This window comes from Acomys minous (genome assembly GCF_964271855.1).
Source record: "Acomys minous genome assembly, chromosome: 7".
Taxonomy (NCBI): Eukaryota; Metazoa; Chordata; class Mammalia; order Rodentia; family Muridae; genus Acomys; species Acomys minous.
Window position 1 is genome coordinate 108,805,801 of NC_140488.1, and position 19,248 is coordinate 108,825,048.

At 42.2% G+C, this 19,248-nt stretch overlaps 1 protein-coding gene across 1 annotated transcript in view; it reads left to right on the forward strand.

The window, feature by feature from the left end:
* Nucleotides 1–307: 307 nt before the first annotated feature.
* LANCL3 (LanC like family member 3) overlaps nucleotides 308–19,248 on the forward strand; it is a 110,310-nt gene continuing 91,369 nt past the window's right edge. The window contains exon 1 of the mRNA XM_084790774.1: nucleotides 308–1,219. Within this exon, the coding sequence (XP_084646900.1) occupies nucleotides 647–1,219 (573 nt within the window). The 5' untranslated portion in view covers nucleotides 308–646. The remainder of the gene's footprint in view (nucleotides 1,220–19,248) is intronic.

The following is a 19,248-nucleotide window of genomic DNA, read 5'->3' on the forward strand; positions in this document are numbered from 1 at the left end:
GCGAATGTTTATAACGTAGTGCTCTTGCTATATGTTCAGACTTTTTATTCAATAAGTCCGAGGCGAAAGAAACCTGCGGTGCGGCTGGTGCTGAACTGAGGCAAAGACTCTGAACACACAAGGGACTGGAAGTCATCACCTTGGCTGCCAGGTGTGCTAATGCCCAGCCTCAGCATTCCGGATCCTTGCCCTGCACGTCCCAGGCCTTCTGCAGGGAGGGGAGGAGCCGGGGGCGGAGCGGGAGGAGTGGCGCGGGCCCCGCGTGGGTCCAGCCTGAGGAGATCACCTCGGCCCCTTGGAGAGACTAGGAGCTGCGGCGGCGCAGGAGGGGGGCGGTTTGGCGAGGGCGCTGCCTCTGGGAGGGGGGCGCGCGGCACGCATTCCCCGCGCTCTCTCGGGCCACTCAGGAGCCTCCCGGCAGCCCGTTGCCCCACTTGGCCACCCACTCCGTGATCCCTCAGTGCGCCTGCCTCCTCTTGTCACCTCCCGTCTCACCCTCCTCGCTCCATTTCCAACCCCCCCCCGCCCGTCCCCACCGCATCCACAGCCATCCGAGCGCCTCTGAGAGCAGGAGGTGCGGCGCCGGGCTGCAGGGCGCACCCTCAAAAGGTCCCCAGCTCGACATTGGGGGCCCACGGGCGACAGCATGGACACCAAGCGCTGTTTCGCTAACCGCTTCGATGACTACCAGGGCAGCCTGCTGGCGGGCCAGTGTGAGGAGGCGGTGGCGCCCTTGGTCACCTCTACCATCGAACGCATCCTTCAGGAGCTGCCCCCGCTGGGGGGTGGCGCTGAAGCCCGAGGGGCGACAGCTGCGGGCAGCAGCTGCCAGGGGGGTCTGTACAGCGGCGTGGCCGGGGTGGCCTACATGCTCTACCACGTCTCGCAGAGCCCGCTTTTCGCCGCCGCCCGAGAGCGCTACCTGCGCTCCGCCAAGCGCCTCATCGACGCGTGCTCCCGCGCCGAGGAGTGGGGCGAGCCGGACGCGGACACCCGCGCCGCCTTTCTGCTCGGGGGCGCGGGCGTGCACGCGGTGGCCACGCTCGTGTACCACGCCCTGGGTCGCTCCGACTACGTGCAGCCCCTTGGCAAGTTCCGGGCTCTGTGCGCCGTCTGCGCGCCCGTCTCCTTCCTGGAGTGCGGCTCCGACGAGCTGTTCGTGGGCCGCGCCGGCTACCTGTGCGCCGCGCTCGTGCTCAAGCAGAAACTCGCTCAAGAGGTAAGACGCAGCCCCAGCCGCCGGGGGGCGCTCGTCCTCTGCCCGCTTCCCCGGGGGGAGTCCTGCTTTCCGAACTCTTCCAAGCTTCCTTCCCTGCACCTTCCCTGGTCGAGCACTCCTCTCTTCTTTGTTATTTCTTTGTCTGGCACTGTCCTTTCTTTATCCCTTTCTGCTTTTGTCCATCCTTTTTCTTTCTCCCAGCTCTGTTGTTCGCTGGGTTGCCTGGATTTGTGCTTTGTTCCTGTTTTTTGCAATGAACTTGGTGGCATCACTCTAGATGCCTCTTTGCCCCATAGCTTTTTAGGGGTTGACCCTGTGGCCCATAAAAATGAATGTTTAAAAACGGGGAAAAAGTTATTTTCTTTCCGTTGAACCATGCTAGCACCCTTGAACATTAGATTTTAAAATAGTAATAAAACTTTTAGGGAGTGATGTGCAGAAAAGTTGCATTTGAACTCCTGGGGGCTATAACCAAGCTGCCAGCCATAGGTCGGATGTGTATGCTGTATTATTTACTATTAAATTCACCCTGTGACTCATAATAAATGTGTATTTGATGGGAGTATGGTCTTGTAAAACAACTAAGTGTAAGCAGAAATACACTCAGTTCAATCAAATGTGCTTTTTTTTTCCATTTTAAAATCACTACTTGGGTTGACCAAACCACAGCATTTGTGACCAGGCAGCTTTTGATGAATAGCTTTTTCAGGGGCGTTTTGAAGGCAATTCACTTTCACACACACACACATACACACACACACATTTTTCTGAATTGCCTTTGAATGTGGTATGTAGACATTAGAAGAAAATCTGCTAGTTCCTGTGGAGTTGAGGAAATTAAAAAAACAAAACAACTATAAAGCATTGTACTAACTAGAACTGAAAGAGAGGCGCTTTCATTCATAATCAAGTGAAACAACCTACTGTTCTTGGGAGGAAGTGACACATTTAACTTGGCTTGATATGGTGAGAAAAACATTTGGAGAAAAAAATAAAGGTATACAGAGCACCTTAAATGTATAATTAGCTTAGATAATCAGTACACAGGTAGGTTTGATTTTTCTTTTTAATTACAGCAGGTGAAGTTGATTCAAGTGAAGGGGGAAAAATTACTAAAGGGTGCGTTAAGCTAGCAGGGCAGCAATGGGCCACGTGACAAAGTTGTCTTGAAATAGTTTGCACTGCTTCTGAGTCATTGTTATCTGTTAGCTGTTTCCCAAGGGCCCTTCCCCGTGGTAGAAAACCATTTAGAAGGCCACAGAGAGATTTACATTCATTTGCATTAAATTTGCATCTGCTTCCCAGACCCTGCAGTCTGATGGTAGATTTTTTTTTTAAGCATTCTCTCCCAGTTGGTTTCCTTAAGCCTGTTTCTTCTTTTGCCTGTGCCTTCGAGTTTTTTTCTCCACAAGAGAAATTGGCAGAGTGGAAAATCAGCCAGATCACCAGGAGGGCTCTGCACAGAAACTGGTGGTCCGCAAACAGTCCACAGCCCATTCCACACACACACACACACACACACACACACACACACACACACACACACACACACAAACCACTTAAGATCTTTCTTCTGACCTCCTACCAACCCGGATCTGTCTTTTTGTACTAATCAAATTGAGGTCCTCTGGTGCTTCCCAGGAGACGGAACAGGAGAAGACGCTCCGAAGATGTTTAAAAGAACAGCTTTGAATTTGTTAGATCACTTACTCCTAGTGCTGACCTCAGTTTCAGCAATGCAAGAAATTGAGGCTTTGAACGTGTAGGGCAGGGACTGGCACACCTCCCCCTCCCTAACTCCTTGCCAGCTTTTCTCTCAGTTACATGATCCATGAACCTTGATTAAATTGAATTTCTAACTTGTGTGTCATTTCTCTATAAATAATCTGCCATTGTGTCCCAGGATCTTTTTTTTTTTCATTCAATGTCATTTATGTTCACCTTCCTCTGTCACTTCCCTTACTTAGCACCCTGGTTTAGATCCTTCTCACATTATTTGACACATCTGTGCCACGTAATAAGTAATGGAGTGAGTGAATCACTCTGAGCCAATTTTTCCCCCCTCCTAAGTCACTCATCAGCCTTTTCCAAAAGCTGGCTTCTTAAAGACACTTTTCATTACGTCATTTTCCTGCTCAGCAGTCTTTCAGTGGCTTCCCATCTCGTAGTTAAAACTGACACTTAAAATGGCCGAGAAAGCCTCACAGGATCAAGCCTACTTTGCGTCCTCTTCAATGTTCAGAAACCGTACTAGCCTTTTGTTGTTTTAGGCATTTTTTTGTCTCAGGGGGTTGGTACTCTCTGTTCTCCCGGCCTGGAACACTTCCTCTAGATATTTTTATAGCTAGCTCTGTGACCTTGGATAGGTCTTCCCACCTTACTGAGGCATTTCCTGTGAGCCCTATTTAAAGTTACCCCCTTCCCTGCTTTATTTTACTCAGTCTGTTTATTTATGTCTTCTCTAATTAGGCTATAAATTCCATAGGACGGGGATATTTTTATGTTGCTGTAGCTTCAATATTATGCCTATGCGTATGCCTAACACATATGTAGAGGTACCTCACTTCTGTATTGTTACAAATATTGTCTGTGTTATGTACATTGCCAACCTACCTTTAAAATGGCATCTCGTTTATCAATATTTTCCCTTATGCTAGTGTTTCTAGTGCTATGTTTAAAGAAAGCATTTCCTACCTCTGGATTCTCAGTAAATATTTATTGAACGAATGATTTGAATAAATTATAGTTTCTTACAAATTTTTCTTCAAAGCAAACTGACCCACTTAGGACAGTACTTATGAAATTTTATTTTGCATGGGAATCACCTGAAGATCTTGTCAGCAAAATACAGAAAAATTGCCATAAATATTATGAATACATAGCAAAATATAGAAAAAAAATCTGATGTAGCCTTGGGTTGGGGCCTGAGATTCTGCATTTCTAATAGGGTGTAGGTGAGACTGACATGGTTGACTCATAGATCACAATTTAGGTCATAAAGCGATAGGATGCTGTGTGGGTTTGGGTATCACACCAGCCATGTCCATTCGTTCATGCTGCAACACTTCATTGTATGAAGCTTGCTGTATTGATTTCTGGGACTGTAACTGAGAAGGCTCATCACAATCCCATACTGAGCTTTTGTTATAATGGTCCACAGAGGTATTTGTCTCTGGAGGTGGAAACAAACAGTTGTGTTCTTTCTCACAATTGATAGACTCAATTTAGTCTTTGAAATATGTCTTGTGACCGATTGTATTTCCCAGTCTCTGTTACCTACTAGAAAGCGTAAGGCCAGAATTATAGATCACAGGCCCTACAACACGATGCCGTATATATTTTCATACCCCAGCACTCACCTAGAGGTTTATCTGATTTGTTCCATCCTTAGATTACTCTTCTTCCTTTCACTTCATTGTTTGAAGTTTCTATTTGTGTTCATATAATTGAGAAATGTTTTAAATGTGTTATATATAGAGAGAAACAAGCATAGACACCAAATTACCCTATCTATATAACATTTCCAGTGAATTTAACCCTCTGAGAAATACTTAAGGAAAGTGGATTTGAAGTGTGTAAGGCTTACACAGTAGGTCACTGAAATCCCAAGAAATCATTCCATAAATGTTTGCAGTCAGCCTGTTCTGCCATCTTCTGATTGGTGGAGAACAAGGAAGGAGGGAATGGTACAGGGTTTAAGGGAGATCTAGGGCACCCATGAAAATAAGTTTGTCATTCAGTGATCTTGGACAAATAGCTTCAAAATTGTGAGCCTTGATTTCCACATTCATAATTAGATTAATACATCTTAAAAGATGAGATAAGCTGAGCCTTGCAAAAACAATTCATCACTGAACTTTTCTGCGTTTTTTCGTTAATTAAATGAGTATTAGGTTTTTCTGTTGTACCAAGCACCGCACTAGATGCTGGGATTTAGCAGTGAGCAAAAGCAGCAAGCTGTGCTTTGACTGTAAGAACTCATCTGAAGGAAGTAAACAGTAATCGGTAATTGCTACAGTAGAGCAGGGGTCAGGTCAGAGAAAGCTGGGCTGCTGTTTGGGAATGGATGGTAGAAAGGCTATTTTGTGAAGGCATGTTATGTCTCAAAACTGGAGCATGAGAATTAAGTGGTTGGCCCTAAGAGTGGCCATTCTGGCAGAGAGGCCAGCAAGGACCAAACCATCCAGGCTAGGGGTCTCAATGAAACAGAATAAGAGATAAGGAAGTTCAAAAGGCGTGCGAAGGTCCCAGATGGCGAAGCAAATTAAAATCCTATCACTTGGGGCCAAGTAAGCCAAAGTTAGAGGCTTGCATTTGTTCTGTGTTTAAACAAAGGAGTGAGTATGTTGATCTTATTTACCTTTTGAAAAAAAATCACTGATTTTCTGTATGTTGAGTAGATAGTTCATATTAAGAATGATAAGGGGATGGGAGTGTAGTATGTCTAGTGTGCACACAGACACGTGCAAGACATAATTATGTGGCTCTTTTAAAATCTTTTTTGCACCAAGGACTCCTTTGTCGGTTTGGTGAGCTTTCCAGGACTTCTCGGGCTAACATTTACAAATATATAAATGAAAAATTAGAACTATCAAAAGAAACCCATTGTATTCAATTCCAAGACCCAAACATTTAAAAGTGGAATGCAGCAGCATAGGTGCTTTTTAAGGACCACATTAGGAGTTTTACAATGAATCTTATGATACTTTGAGAGATCTTTAACAACTGCAGTATGAGACACACATACCTTTGACTTCTGTAGGTGACAGTTCCAAGTATTACTGGTGGTTATAGTCTGCATTTTTACAATTTTAATTAAAATTGGGTTTGGGGTCAAGGTCTCTCTCTCTCTCTCTCTCTCCTCTCTCTCTCTCTCTCTCTCTCTCTCTCTCTCTCTCTCTCTCCCCTCTCTCTCCCTCTCTCTCTCTCTCTCTCTCTCTCTCTCTCTCTCTCTCTCTCTCTCTCTCTCTCTCCTCTCTCTCTCTCTCTCTCTCTCTCTCTCCTCTCTCTCTCTCTCTCTCCTCTCTCTCCTCTCTCTCTCTTCCTCTCTCTCTCTCTCTCTCTTCTCTCTCTCTCTCTCTCTCCCTCTCTCCTCTCTCTCTGTCCTCTCTCTCTGTCTCTCTCTCTCTCTCTCTCTCTCTCTCTCTCTCTCTCTCTCTCTCCCTCTCTCCTCTCTCTCTCTCTCTCTCTCTCTCTCTCTCTCTCTCTCTCTCTCCCTCTCTCCTCTCTCTCTGTCTCTCTCTCTCTCTCTCTTCTCTCTCTCTCCCTCTCTCCTCTCTCTCTCCTCTCTCTCTCTCTCTCTCTCTCTCTCTCTCTCTCCCTCTCTCCTCTCTCTCTGTCCTCTCTCTCTCTCTCTCTCTCTCTCTCTCTCTCCCTCTCTCCTCTCTCTCTGTCCTCTCTCTCTCTCTCTCTCTCTCTCTCTCTCTCTCTCTCTCTCTCTCTTTCTCTTTGTCCTCTGTCTCTCTCTTTGCCTAGCCCAATATTTGGGTTTGGTCTTTGTTTTGTTCTGTTGGTGGTTCCTTGGAGGCTGGGTCTTGCTGGCCTTTAACTCACTGAGTAGCCTAGGCTGCCTTGAAACTCATAGCAGACTTCATGCTCCAGTCTCCCAAGCGCTGGCATTACAGACATAAAGGCATCATGCTGAGCTTATATTGTACATGAATTAACAAACAGATGTACTTTTATTTTCCCAGCCAAAGGGGCATGTTTGCAAGTTGATGTGATAGACTAGATAAAATGCTTGGCATATAGTAACTGCTTAATAAAAGTAACGGTAGCCCTTTCTGTTCCTACTAACAGACAATCCAGTGTAACCCTGAATATCAGGTAGAAAAGCCATGCTCCTATACAAGATTCCATCTGCCTGCTGTGATTTACAAGTTGCCAAGATTTTTTTTTGTTCATTTGTTTTTGGTTTTTTTATTTTTGAGACAGGGTCTCTCTGTGTAGCTTTGGCTGTCCTGGACTCGCTTTGTAGACCAGGCTGGCCTCCAACTCACAGTGATCTGCCTGCCTCTGCCTCCTGAGTGCTGGGGTTAAAGGCATGCGCCACCACACCCTGCTCAAAAGTTGCCAAGATCTTAATTGGGTCCTCAGCATATTCATAAGGCAACTCCTAGTGAACAGCTAGGACGTGCGGAAGAGACAGAGGCAAGAGGATCATGTATCAAGGCCAGACTGGGTGTTGGAAATCTCCAAGCCCACTCTGGAAACAAACCTCCTCTAACAAGGCTGCACCTCCTAATCTTTCATAAACAGTTCTACTGAGGACCAAAAATTCAAACATATGAGCCTATAGTGGTCATCCTCATCCACACCACCACATTGAGATGCTTTTATCTGAGAATAACAGAATGACCAAGAAAACATGATTGAGTCCATAAGTGGTGGTACATACCCATAGTCCCCGCACACAGGAAACTGAAGGAGGAGAACACTTGCACCCAGGAATTAGAGACCAGATTATGTAGCATAGTGAGACTCCTATCTCAAAAAGGAGGGGAAACCACATACATAGAAGAACCACAAAGCTAACTAATCAGGGTGCATTTAAATATTTATGTATATGTATATGTATATTTATATGTGTATATATGTTTATGTATATATAACAATTAAGGGAAATATGATTGGAATAAGGAGAACATTCATTACCTCTTTTAACAAAAAAGTGTAGAGTTAAGTCATTCCTAGGTTGGCTAGGCAACCAAAAAGCCACACCCTTCCTATTTTCACCTCTATTCTCCTGTGTGAGCTATACCATCCCTCTATAGTCAAGATGGCTGCTGCTATTCTAAGCATCATGCTCTTGTATAGCTTAAGTACAGGGGAGAAAGTCTGTGTTTTTCCCTGCATCTATTTTTTTTTTAATCATGTAAAAGGTTCTATACTAGAAGACTTTCCTTTCTGACTCATTGCCCATCCCTTGGTGCCTGGCCAGTTCTAGTTTTAGGGAAGGCAGAGAGGACTAGTTGCCTTTCATTTCTAACCTTTAAAATTGGACACAGGTTCTGACAAGAAGGAGAGAGAATGAAACGGCTACGGGGAGGTTTGCCAACTCTTGGCTTCCCAAGACATGATCTGTCTGTGACCTCTCACTTTTCCTGCCGTCAGTGTTTCCCTTCCCTTTTCGGTCACCTCTATGTGCCATGCCAAATGTAGACTGTCTTGATTTTGCTGTTAAGCTAGCTATTAATCAAACATAAGCTATGATATTAACTTAATTAAAATGTATGCTAGTAAATATTCAGAATGTATTTTATAGCAGAAACTATTCATCATGTTCCATATTTTCTTTCTTTTTTTGGGGGGAGGTCACATAAAAAGGTTTATTATTGATGTTGTTGTTATTGTTATGGTTATTATTTAAAGTAGATTCTTCTCTCATACAATACATCTCAGCCTGTTTCCCCTCCCTTCACCCCTCTCAACTCCCCCTGCCACTTCCCCTCTTTCCCAGATCCCCCTCACCACCCCACCCCCATTTCCCTTCAGAAAAGGACAGGCCTCCAAGAGACAACAACCAAACATGACAAAACACGATACATTAAGACATGGAAAAAGCCCTCATGTTGAGACCAGGAAGCAGAGGCTGGATAGCCCAGGGGCCTAGATCACTGCCTTGTGCAGTAGTCATCAGAGAGGCTTCCTTGGCAGCAGATGGGAGCAGGTGCAGAGACCCACAGCCAGACATTGTGTGGAGAGAGTCTAAATTGGAGCTCTCTACCAGGCCCCCATTTTTCTTAGTGATTATTATTGCTATATTCATATGACAAGCTAAAGGAGATAATGTAAAAGGGGGTTTCTACAAACTAATAATTTTTTAAATTTCCTTTTTTTTTTTTTACAAAAGTGTATTTCGTGTGTTTTCTTCACGTGCACAGATAATGACATTTTTACTATTTATTTTATTTCCAATTGTGTGTGTGTGTGTGTGTGTGTGTGTGTGTGTGTGTGTGTGTGTGTAGGTGCCATAGAGGACATGGGGGTTAGATCCCCCTTGAGCTGGAGTTACAGGCAGGTGTGACCTGCTTGATTTGGATACTGGGAATGTACTTTCAGCCATCTCATTCCACAAATAATCATATTACATATGTCCTCTGAAGCATAGTTCTTTTGTGTAATATACTTTTGACATCTTTGCCTATCTTATATAGAGAAATATCTCTTTAGTTTGGTTCTCTTTGTCTCTTATTTTGGTTCTGTTTGGCTGTGACAAGTCTTAACCTTACTGATGGACACTTACACTTCCTAGTTTCCTTTTTCCATTTTCTTCTATAACAAATATCACTAAAAAAGAACATACATGTATGTATATACATGTATAAAATACACACACATAGTTTATATATATTCACATTTGTATATGTTCATTTTTACCTACCTTTGTAAGCATGCAACCAGGAAACACTTTTTGAGATTGAGTCAAAATTTACATGTGTGGGGTTTTTTTTTTTTAATTTGCTAGAGATGATCAGATTGTTTTTCAAAGATGTTACATCAAGGGAGGCTGAGGTAGGAGGATTGCTGTAAGTTCAAAGCAAGCCTGGGCTTTCTAGTGAGTTCCAAACCACCTAGAGCTTCATGGTAAGGTTCTGTCTCACACGTACTCTGGTGCCACATATTTGACCATGTCCCCTGGAGGGGGAGACCTGGTGGCACTCAGAGGAAGGACAGCAGGTTACCAAGAAGAGACTTGATACCCTATGAGCATATACAGAGGGAGGTAATCCCCCTCAGGAACAGTCATAGGGAAGGGGAATAAGGGGAAAATGGGAGGGAGGGAAGAATGGGAGGATACAAGGGATGGGATAACAATTGAGATGCAACAAGAATAAATTAATAAAAAAAAGAAAGGAAAAAGATAGAGTACAGCTGGAAAAAAAATGTACAAAGCAAGCAACAACAACATCGATTTCCATTCCCATCACCAGGGTTTGGGATGCCCCTGTTCTCATGTTCTTTTCAATAGAGGATTTAAATAGAATTCAGTGGGCATCTAACCAATAAGTATGAAATGAGGATGGGTGTGTCTATGGTAGAGAATGAGTGCTGTTATTGTTTATGTCAGTTCTTATCCAGCAATATACAGGTAAAGGATATGAGAAATCAACATTTTTTAAAAAATCAGGTGTGTGTTGCACGCTGCTTGTATGAACCTTAAAGACTGCCTTCAAATGACAGGAGTATTGGGGAAGCTGGATTATTGTAGGCCAGTCAAGCCCAGTATAATCAAGTCCTACTTGCTTGATTATAGAACTTCCAAGAAGTGGGATGAGTTTACGGGCTACAATTTAGAGCATAAGCACAACTATGTGCTTACATATGCTAAAAGGCATAAAAGAGACTAACACTGCATAATCACTTATTTCCATACATGATGTAAGCAATTTGAGTATATTAATGTTCCCCTTGTTTGTGCAGTAAAGTGTAACTTGATTTACTTTAAAAATTTTTGCTTTTATTTTTAAGTCCAAAAACAATTATTTATATGTATTGGTACAATGTAATATTTTGGCACATTGTGATATGAGCAAATGAGGCTAATTAACACATCTATCACCACAAACACTCATGTGTCAAGTGTGTGAGCATTTTTTCAATTCACTTTTAAGCAGTGAAACATGAAATATATTAATATCGATGATATACATTTGTGCTATATTACCAAGCTTCTTCTTCCTATTAAACTTATTTCCATTTTCTCCATATGTATGCATTACTTAATACTACGAACAACCTTGCAAGACTACTATGTTTCTAATACCCAGTGAGGAAACTGAGGCACAGGGAGGTTGAAGAATGCACATTTGAGCAGTGGTAGACATGAGACTTGAAGCTCCACTAGTTGGTTGTCAACTATGTGCTTTCAGTTAGTGTTTCTCACACCTGTTCAAAGTCAGGTTTGGGATTTGTGGGTCTATTGTGAGACCCATAATTCTGTCTTATTTATTTATTTATTTATTTATTTATTCACTTTACATCCAGATCATAGTCCCCTCCCTCATTTCCTCCCAGTCCCTCCTCCTTTCTTCTTTCCCCATTACCCCCCCTACTCCTCAGAAAAGGGGAGCTCCTTTCCTCCCAACTCACCTGAACACAGAGTCACTTCAGGACTGAACACATCCTCCCCCACCTCCCCACCCCTGTGTGGCCTCGCAAGGCAGCCCCGGGAGTGATCAAAAAGCAGGCAACAGAGTCCATGTCATAGACAGCCCTTGCTCCCCTTATTGGGGGACCCATACGAAGACCGAGCTGCCCATCAGTTACATTTGTGTAGGGGACCTAGGTTCAATCCATGCCTGGTCCTTGGGTGGTGCTTCAATCTCCATAAGTTTCCCGGCCTGGGCCCTGGTTAGTTGGCTCTGTTAGTCTTCTTGTGGAGCTCCTGTACAGTACAGGATAACTGTACTACAATCCAAAGAAGATAAGTAACAAGGAGGACCCAAGCGAGGATGCTTAAATCACACTCAGAAGGGGACGTAGAATAGACAGTGGAGGGGGCTGAATAGAGAGAACAGAGTAGGAGAGGAAGCATAGAGAGAAATGAGAGTGGGGATCAGACCTACAGAGAAAGGGGCGGGAAGAGAAACTGTGGGTGGAGGCAGCTCTGTGACAAGCTGGAGACCTACATCAGGGTAGGCTCTTGGGAGGATTTGGGAGTGACGCTAGCTGAGAAACCTACTAGCAGGGGTCACGGATACTGAAGCGGCCACTATCTAACTAGACAGGACTCCTAGTGGAGGGAGGGGAACACCAATGCCCCCACAAAAACTGTCACCCCAAACTTACAAGATGTGCAGGGAGATTAAGATAGAGCGGAGCCTGAGGGAATGTCCAACCAACGCCTGACCCAGCCTGAGGCCCACCCCCATGGGAGACAGCCAACCCCTGACACTATAGCAATTCTCTGCTATGCTTGCAGACTGTCCTCTGAAAGGCTCCACCGAGTAGTGGATGGAAACAGATGCTGAGAGCCACAGCCAAACATTGGGAGGAGTGCAGGGAGATGTGGAAGTGTGTGTGTGTGTGTGTGTGTGTGTGTGTGTGTGTGTGTGTGTGAGAGAGAGAGAGAGAGAGAGAGAGAGAGAGAGAGAGAGAGAGAGAGAGAGAGAGAGAGAATAGAAGAGAGGGGTCAGGACATCCACAAGAAGACCAATAGAGCCAATTAACCAGCGCCCAGGGGGGGTCTTACTGAGACACAATTCTGTCTTTTTAGAAAGCCTATGTGTAATGCTGCTACTGTTGGTCTGTTGGGCAGTTGTGAATACAAAATCTCCCAGTCTTGTGGGATTTCCTATCAATAAGTTGTACTGATGTCCCCCAAATGTCATGATCTTTCACCATCTGTCCTTTATTAAGAATCACCTTTTTCCATGGATGCCACAATTATCAGCTTTGCACTTTTCAGTTTTTGCTGACGGAAAGAAAGATCACTGCATGAGCACATGACCTGACAAGCTTAGGGATTCTACTAACATGTTGAATGAACAGATGGAAGCACGGACTTTTTCCTAATAATCATTTTCCATTGGGTACAGAATGCTTTTTTTTTTTTAAATTGTGTGTGGTGAAGGGAACTGTGTAGCGTGTGTGTGTGTGTGTGTGTGTGTGTGTGTGTGTGTGTGTGTGTGTGTGTTGCATGTATGCAAGTGCGTGAGCATACGCATACAGAGACTACAGCATTACATCACACCATTGCTCTTCTGTTTATTCCCCCGAGGCAGGGCCTCAAACTGAATCAGAAGCTTAGAGCGGCTGGCCAGTGAGATCCCAGGGTCACCTTTCCAAAGCCCACAGCTTTTATGTGGTGCCTGCGTGGCAAATACTATTATTCATTCAGCCATCTTCTGAGCCCCAGACGGTTCTGTTCTTAAAGGGCCTAATTAACCACATACTAGAAACTTTGAATTATTTAATAACACAAAAAGAAGCTCTGTATTGTAGCATCCCAGATAAAAGAGAAAACATGTGCTCAATACCACTTTCTGTTTTAGAATTGTACAATTAATTTTACCTGTGTGACAGGAAGTACTACTTCTCCCCCAATAAAAACTGATTGAAGGCGATCAAACATTTTCCTTTTAATTTTTAAAGCTTTTCTGATGTAGTATTTAATGGACATGATAAAGTCAAAACACAAACTTAACAAAACAACCCATTTAGGTTTAGATATAATTTATAGCTTTTCAGGTATTGATGTAAATATCCCTTTAAAGCTCAAAAGTGTTCTTTACAGTGTAATTACTTGACGAGAGCTTGGTTAATTTTGTTTTGTGACTGAATAAATTTGAAAAGTAAAAACAGTAAGATTTTTAAAGTACATTAAACTTTAAATGTATTGAATTTTGTCGGTAACAAACTGCCATTGTACTATAAGAAGATGGTTTTAATGAAATTGTACTAGACTTATCAATCTCTGCATTTGAAAATGATGGATTATATTAATTTTTCATTAACTCTTGGATAGTTTTACTTATGATAGTTAATATATAATGACTGGTGTTGATCATGTGCTACACAGAGAATTTCATCCAAGGGTGTAGGGACATTTTTTTCACATCTCTCATAGAGTAGAAATGAGGCCTTGATTAAACTGAATGAACAGTCTCTGGTATGTCCAATTGTGTTTTAACATGACTTAGATTCACAAACTGATCTCTGACCTACAGTCTTTAATTAAGTACACAATCCCCTGTACATGTGGCTTGTTCCAGAACAAAACAAAACAAAACAAAACAACCAGATAAAACATGTTGCTTTCATGAAATCTCTCTTCTCTCTCTCTCTCTCTCTCTCTCTCTCTCTCTCTCTCTCTCTCACTCTCTCTCTCTCTCTCTCTCTCTCTCTAATTGTACAATTCATTTTATCTGTATGACAGAAAGCACCAATTCTCCCTCAGTAAAAACTGAAATTGAAGGTGGTTAAATATTTTCCTTTTAACTTTAAAATTTTTTATGTATATAATATAATCTTTATCTATATATAAATTTAAAACTGTACTCAGGTAGATAGATAGGTATCTAAATGATATTTATCTCATTCTAATTATTTTCTTTGTGAATTTAACTACTAGGGAAACCTATCAAGCTAACAGACCACCTATACTCAGGGTGCTGGCCACTTGGGCAAACTCAGCTTTTATGAACTAATCTCATCCATTTGTTTTGTGTAAGGGGCAGACTACTCTTTATGAATAGCTTCGACCATCCAACAACTCCAGCAATGGATGGCTTTGATGTGTTGAAGGGTGAGTATTGTTATCTGAGTCATAAGAAAACTGTCTCCAGGCGACAGATAAAGTATTGCAGACTTCACTGGAGAGAACATCACCTAAATGAGAGGTGGCAAAACAAATATTGGCCATAGCATTAATGTACAGTTAGATGGCACTGTGTCTGTCTGCTGGCTGGTTTCTTTGCTCAGAATAGATTCCAGTGCTCAGTGGTGTGTTGAAATCTCGTGTCCATGGCAACCAGAGCATCTCTGGTCTGAAAGCAAGCACTGTAGGGACCAGCTGAATCCCCCTCCACTCATACAATGACTTTAGGAAGGAACTACATTCTTAGCCGATTTTGCAGGTATCTAACTAAGCTCAAAGAGATCCAAAACACAATCAGGAAGGAAATGTTATCCTCAACATGTGCATTTTCTTTTTTGTTTTTTAAAAAATTGTGGGCTATTTTGAGACAGAATTTCTGCATAGCTCTTGCTGGTATTGAACTGTGTTGGCCCAGGCTGTCCTCAACTTGCAATCCTCCTGCCTCAGTTTCCCAAGGGCTGTGATTTTAGGCTTGTGTCACCACTCCTGATAAATTTCTCTTTTAAAACCTTTATCTAAGTGGCCTGTGAAGCAGAAGGGATTATTGGTGTGTTACAAATTACAGCTGTTGAAATAGGTTGGAGCCTCAGAAAGGTATTTAAGTGGGATAGTTAAAGGCAGAGCTCTCAGGGTCGCTAGCTTTGGCGTGAATCCTGGCTCCAGCGCAGCCCAGTTGTTGACTTTAGGTTAGCTGCTTAGCATTTTCAAGGCTGAATTTTCTCATTTGTGAGGGTTAATCTGAACAACACTGACTGACCTCTTAGGGTGCTAGGATGAGCCCACTGGGGATAGGCTCAGAGTGTGTTTAGCGGGGAGCGGGGGAGGGGTCCTCTTGGTGTAGAGACGGATCTTGCATGTCAACCTTTCTTTTCTTCTGCTCTTGAATATCATCATCCCTAATGTGATGTGGAATGCTGTTGAGCAGACAGTACAGGTTTGGTTTTTTGGACTTTCTTCAGTCTGCCTGCAATTCCCCTGAGGTGATTTTTTTTTTTATATAGTTGTTGTATCTTGAATAGTGACAGCAGAGCTTTGAGGTCTCTCACAGAGGACACAGAGGGCTAGAGGGGAATATCCTGTGCTCTGCCACACAGGAGATTAAACTGAGCTGCTCAGACAGATTATGTGTCAAAGTAAATCGAGTGCCTGGGCATCACTCCTGAAATATGAATCTATACGAGCTACCCTTTCCTCTGGGGGAAAAAGCTTTTCCCTTCTGTTTAAAAGAAAACAGGTTACTTACGAACTTAATACAGGGGCTGGATTTGCTATGTCCCTAGAGGAAATCATCTTATTGACTTAAAGCTATTGCTAAATGCCAAGAAAATGATGTTGCAATGTTGATTTCTTGTTCTACCCACCCCCAACTTTATTTTCCTTCTGAAGCACATTTGTTTGCCCAGTATTAACTCAGAATTTTAGAGGAATTTCGGTAGTTGTGGTTTGTTGAAGTGACAACTTCAAATAACCTTTCCTCAGCCAATGATCCTGACCATGTATATTCGGTAGCCTGTTTTAGAAAAGGATGAATACAATTAATGATTGTTTCAAGGTATTTCTTCAGCCTTAAAAGAGTGAAATGAGCCGGGTGGTGGTGGCCCACGCCTTTAATCCCAGCACTTGGGAGGCAGAGGCAGTAGGATTGCTGTGAGTTCGAGGCCAGCCTGGTCTACAAAGTGAGTCCAGGACAGCCAAGGCTATACAGAGAAACCCTGTCTCGGAAAAAACAAAACAAAAAAGAGTGGAGTGAACTGTTTTTGTAGTGATTCACTTTCTGATTTGTGTCAGAAAACCATAGTGCAGTTCATCGTTGATTTTATAAACTAAATCTGCATTTCATTCTTTATCTCCTATACAGTCATTAATAATAATGCGTTTGGTACTAATAACTACAATACTCATGATTAGTACTTGTGACTTTTCCTTATCCACAGTCAGCAAAGTCCTATATGGATTCATTAGTTCTGCTAATGACCTTCAGGATCACACCAAGTAAGTCTAGGTCTTGCCTTTAAGATCTGTGTTGGTCGGTTATATTTTTTACCTCTGGGTCCAATGCTTCCCATAGTTGAGCATGCATCGGAATCACTGTGCGTTTGTGAAGCACGCATGGCTGCTTCTACTCTCAGTGATTTGACATAGCAGGTATACAGCTGGGCCTGAGAGTTTGTACTTTTGTGCGTCTGTTACTGCTGGTGCTTTGGACAATATTTCTTGAGAGCATCATTAGCCTAAACTTGTGCAAACATCCCTAAAGTGTGGGAACTAGATGAAGACATATGATAGCAGTGCCACAAACTTAGTATAAACCCCAGAAAATTAGGTCAAATACTAGAACTTACTATATGCTAGCCACTATGATAAATGTATCACTTCTATTACAAGTAGAAGTTAGGTCATTAAAAAGAAAAATCACAGTGTGATATGCAAATATCCATGCTGAATCAATTGTGAGGACTTCATGACACACATGCAAGCATACTTAGATTTTTCTTTGAATCAACTTCCACCACATTGGCAGCCATGCTTGGATTCTAACAGAAGTTAAAAGAGTAGGTATGGAGTTCAGACTCTAGAAAAAAATATAGCCCTAGATACTGGTATTTGGAAGAATACTCTATCCTAGTGTAATTATAGCTACATTGCCTCGTCACCCAATATAAAGGCCACCACCAACCCATTTTATGCCCCAATTTCCTTTTGAGGTTTTAACATCGAAGCTAAAAAAGCAATTGTCTGTTAAAAGACATTTGAATAAAACATGTGGTCTTTTATTTGTTTGGTTTTGGTTTTTTGAGACAAGGTTTCTCTGCCCTGGCTGTCCTTGAACTCTCTTTGTAGACCAGACTGACCTTAAACTCACAGAGTTCCCAAGGTGCTGGGATTAATGGTGTACACTACCACCACGCCTGGCTAAAACATTTGATCTTAAAAGCACTTATTTTATCAAAATAAACAAACAAAGAAAGTGAAAACTTGGAGGAAACAAGTAATACTGGGAACATGTATAGTTTGGGCCTCCAGTGTCCTCTGTCCTCAGCTGGTGCTATTGGAAGCTGGTAGAACCTTTAAGAGGAAGGGCCTAATCAGAGGATTTGGTTGTTTGGGGGAGGGAAGGGGTGTCCTCAGATGGAACTGTGGGAACAAACCGCCTTCCCTTCTTTGTCTGGCTCTGAGGAGAGAGAGCTTTATCCATTATATGATTCCAACATGAGGTACCATCTCACAACTGGCCCCAAAACCATCAGTCCACCAAATATGGGATGAAAGCTCTGAAACTGAGGCAGAGTTCTTTTCAATATTTTGTTACTAATATTGAGCATAAGAAAACACAAATGTCTAACTAACACTTTCCAATGTGCAAATTGAGATAGTGAGAGGGAAAGTGACCACATGTAGAGAACAAAGCCGGATATTATTGAGAAGGACAATCAGAGGAAAAGAACTCTGAGAAATTAACAATGTTAGCAATGAAAATACTTCCAGTGAAGGATTAGAACATTATTGAACAGAGACTCCTAAAAGTTTAACCAAAAGTCAGTAAGATTGACATAATAGGTAGATTATGTCAACTTTGATGGAAAAACCATCAGAAGTCCACATCACTAGATGAAGAGCAACCAATGACTGCTGAAAGAGGGACAGCTAATTGTTTTCAGGTTTATAAACCCCAAGTGGTCATCCCTAAACATATATACATATGTAAAACTAGCCAGGTATGGTGGTGCACGCCTTTAATCCCAGCAGTTGGGAGGCAGAGGCAGGTGTATTACTGTGAGTTTGAGGCCAGCCTTGTCTACACAGAGAGTTCCAGGACAGCCAGGGCTACACAGAGAAAACCCATCTTAAAAAACTTAAAAATAATAAATAAACAAATAGGTAAATAAATAATATAATGGTAATTATACTAACACAGTGGATCAGCTAATTTGCTTAAAAATAACAACATTTAAACTATCTATATACATCCCTTAAACATTGTGCTGGGTATCTTAGTTGTACATAACAAAAATTATTTTAAAAAACTATCAGTGTGAAAAGGGTAAATGCAAAATACAGAATAAATTGTGGAAAGATTTTAGCCTACCATATAGGTAAGGTTATTAAAGAAAAATGTCCCTGTTATTCATATTTCTCAAAAAGATCACACTAGCTAATCTAAGACACTCAGCAGGGTTCCAAAATAATAGGAGGTCCCTGTTCTACCTCTCTCCACACATGCTCTAACTCATTTGAGGTAAAAACTAAACCACTTTTACAAACCATGGATTTTTTCTAATAATTTACTTCTATATATTAAAATGAAATTCTTATATAGCCATTTTCCTATCTATAATTAGCTATTAATTTGGTTTAGCTATTTTGACCAATCATGGCAGAAATAAACTTTTCTGAAAATGATGGACTCTCTTTGGACCAATCATGGCAGAAGTGAGCTTTACTACAAACGATGGATTGTGTTTGAGCCAATCATGGCAGAAGTAAGCTTTTATACAAATGATGGACTGTGTTTGAGCCAATCATGGTAGAAGTAAGCTTTTATGCAAATGATGGCTTGTGTTTGGAACAATCATGGAAGAGGTAAGCTCTTCTGCAAATGGTGGATTCTCTTTGGACCAATCATGGCAGAAGTAAGCTTTTACGCAAATGATGGATTGTGTTTGGACCAATCAGGGTAAAGTAATGGTTTTATTCAAAAGATGGATTC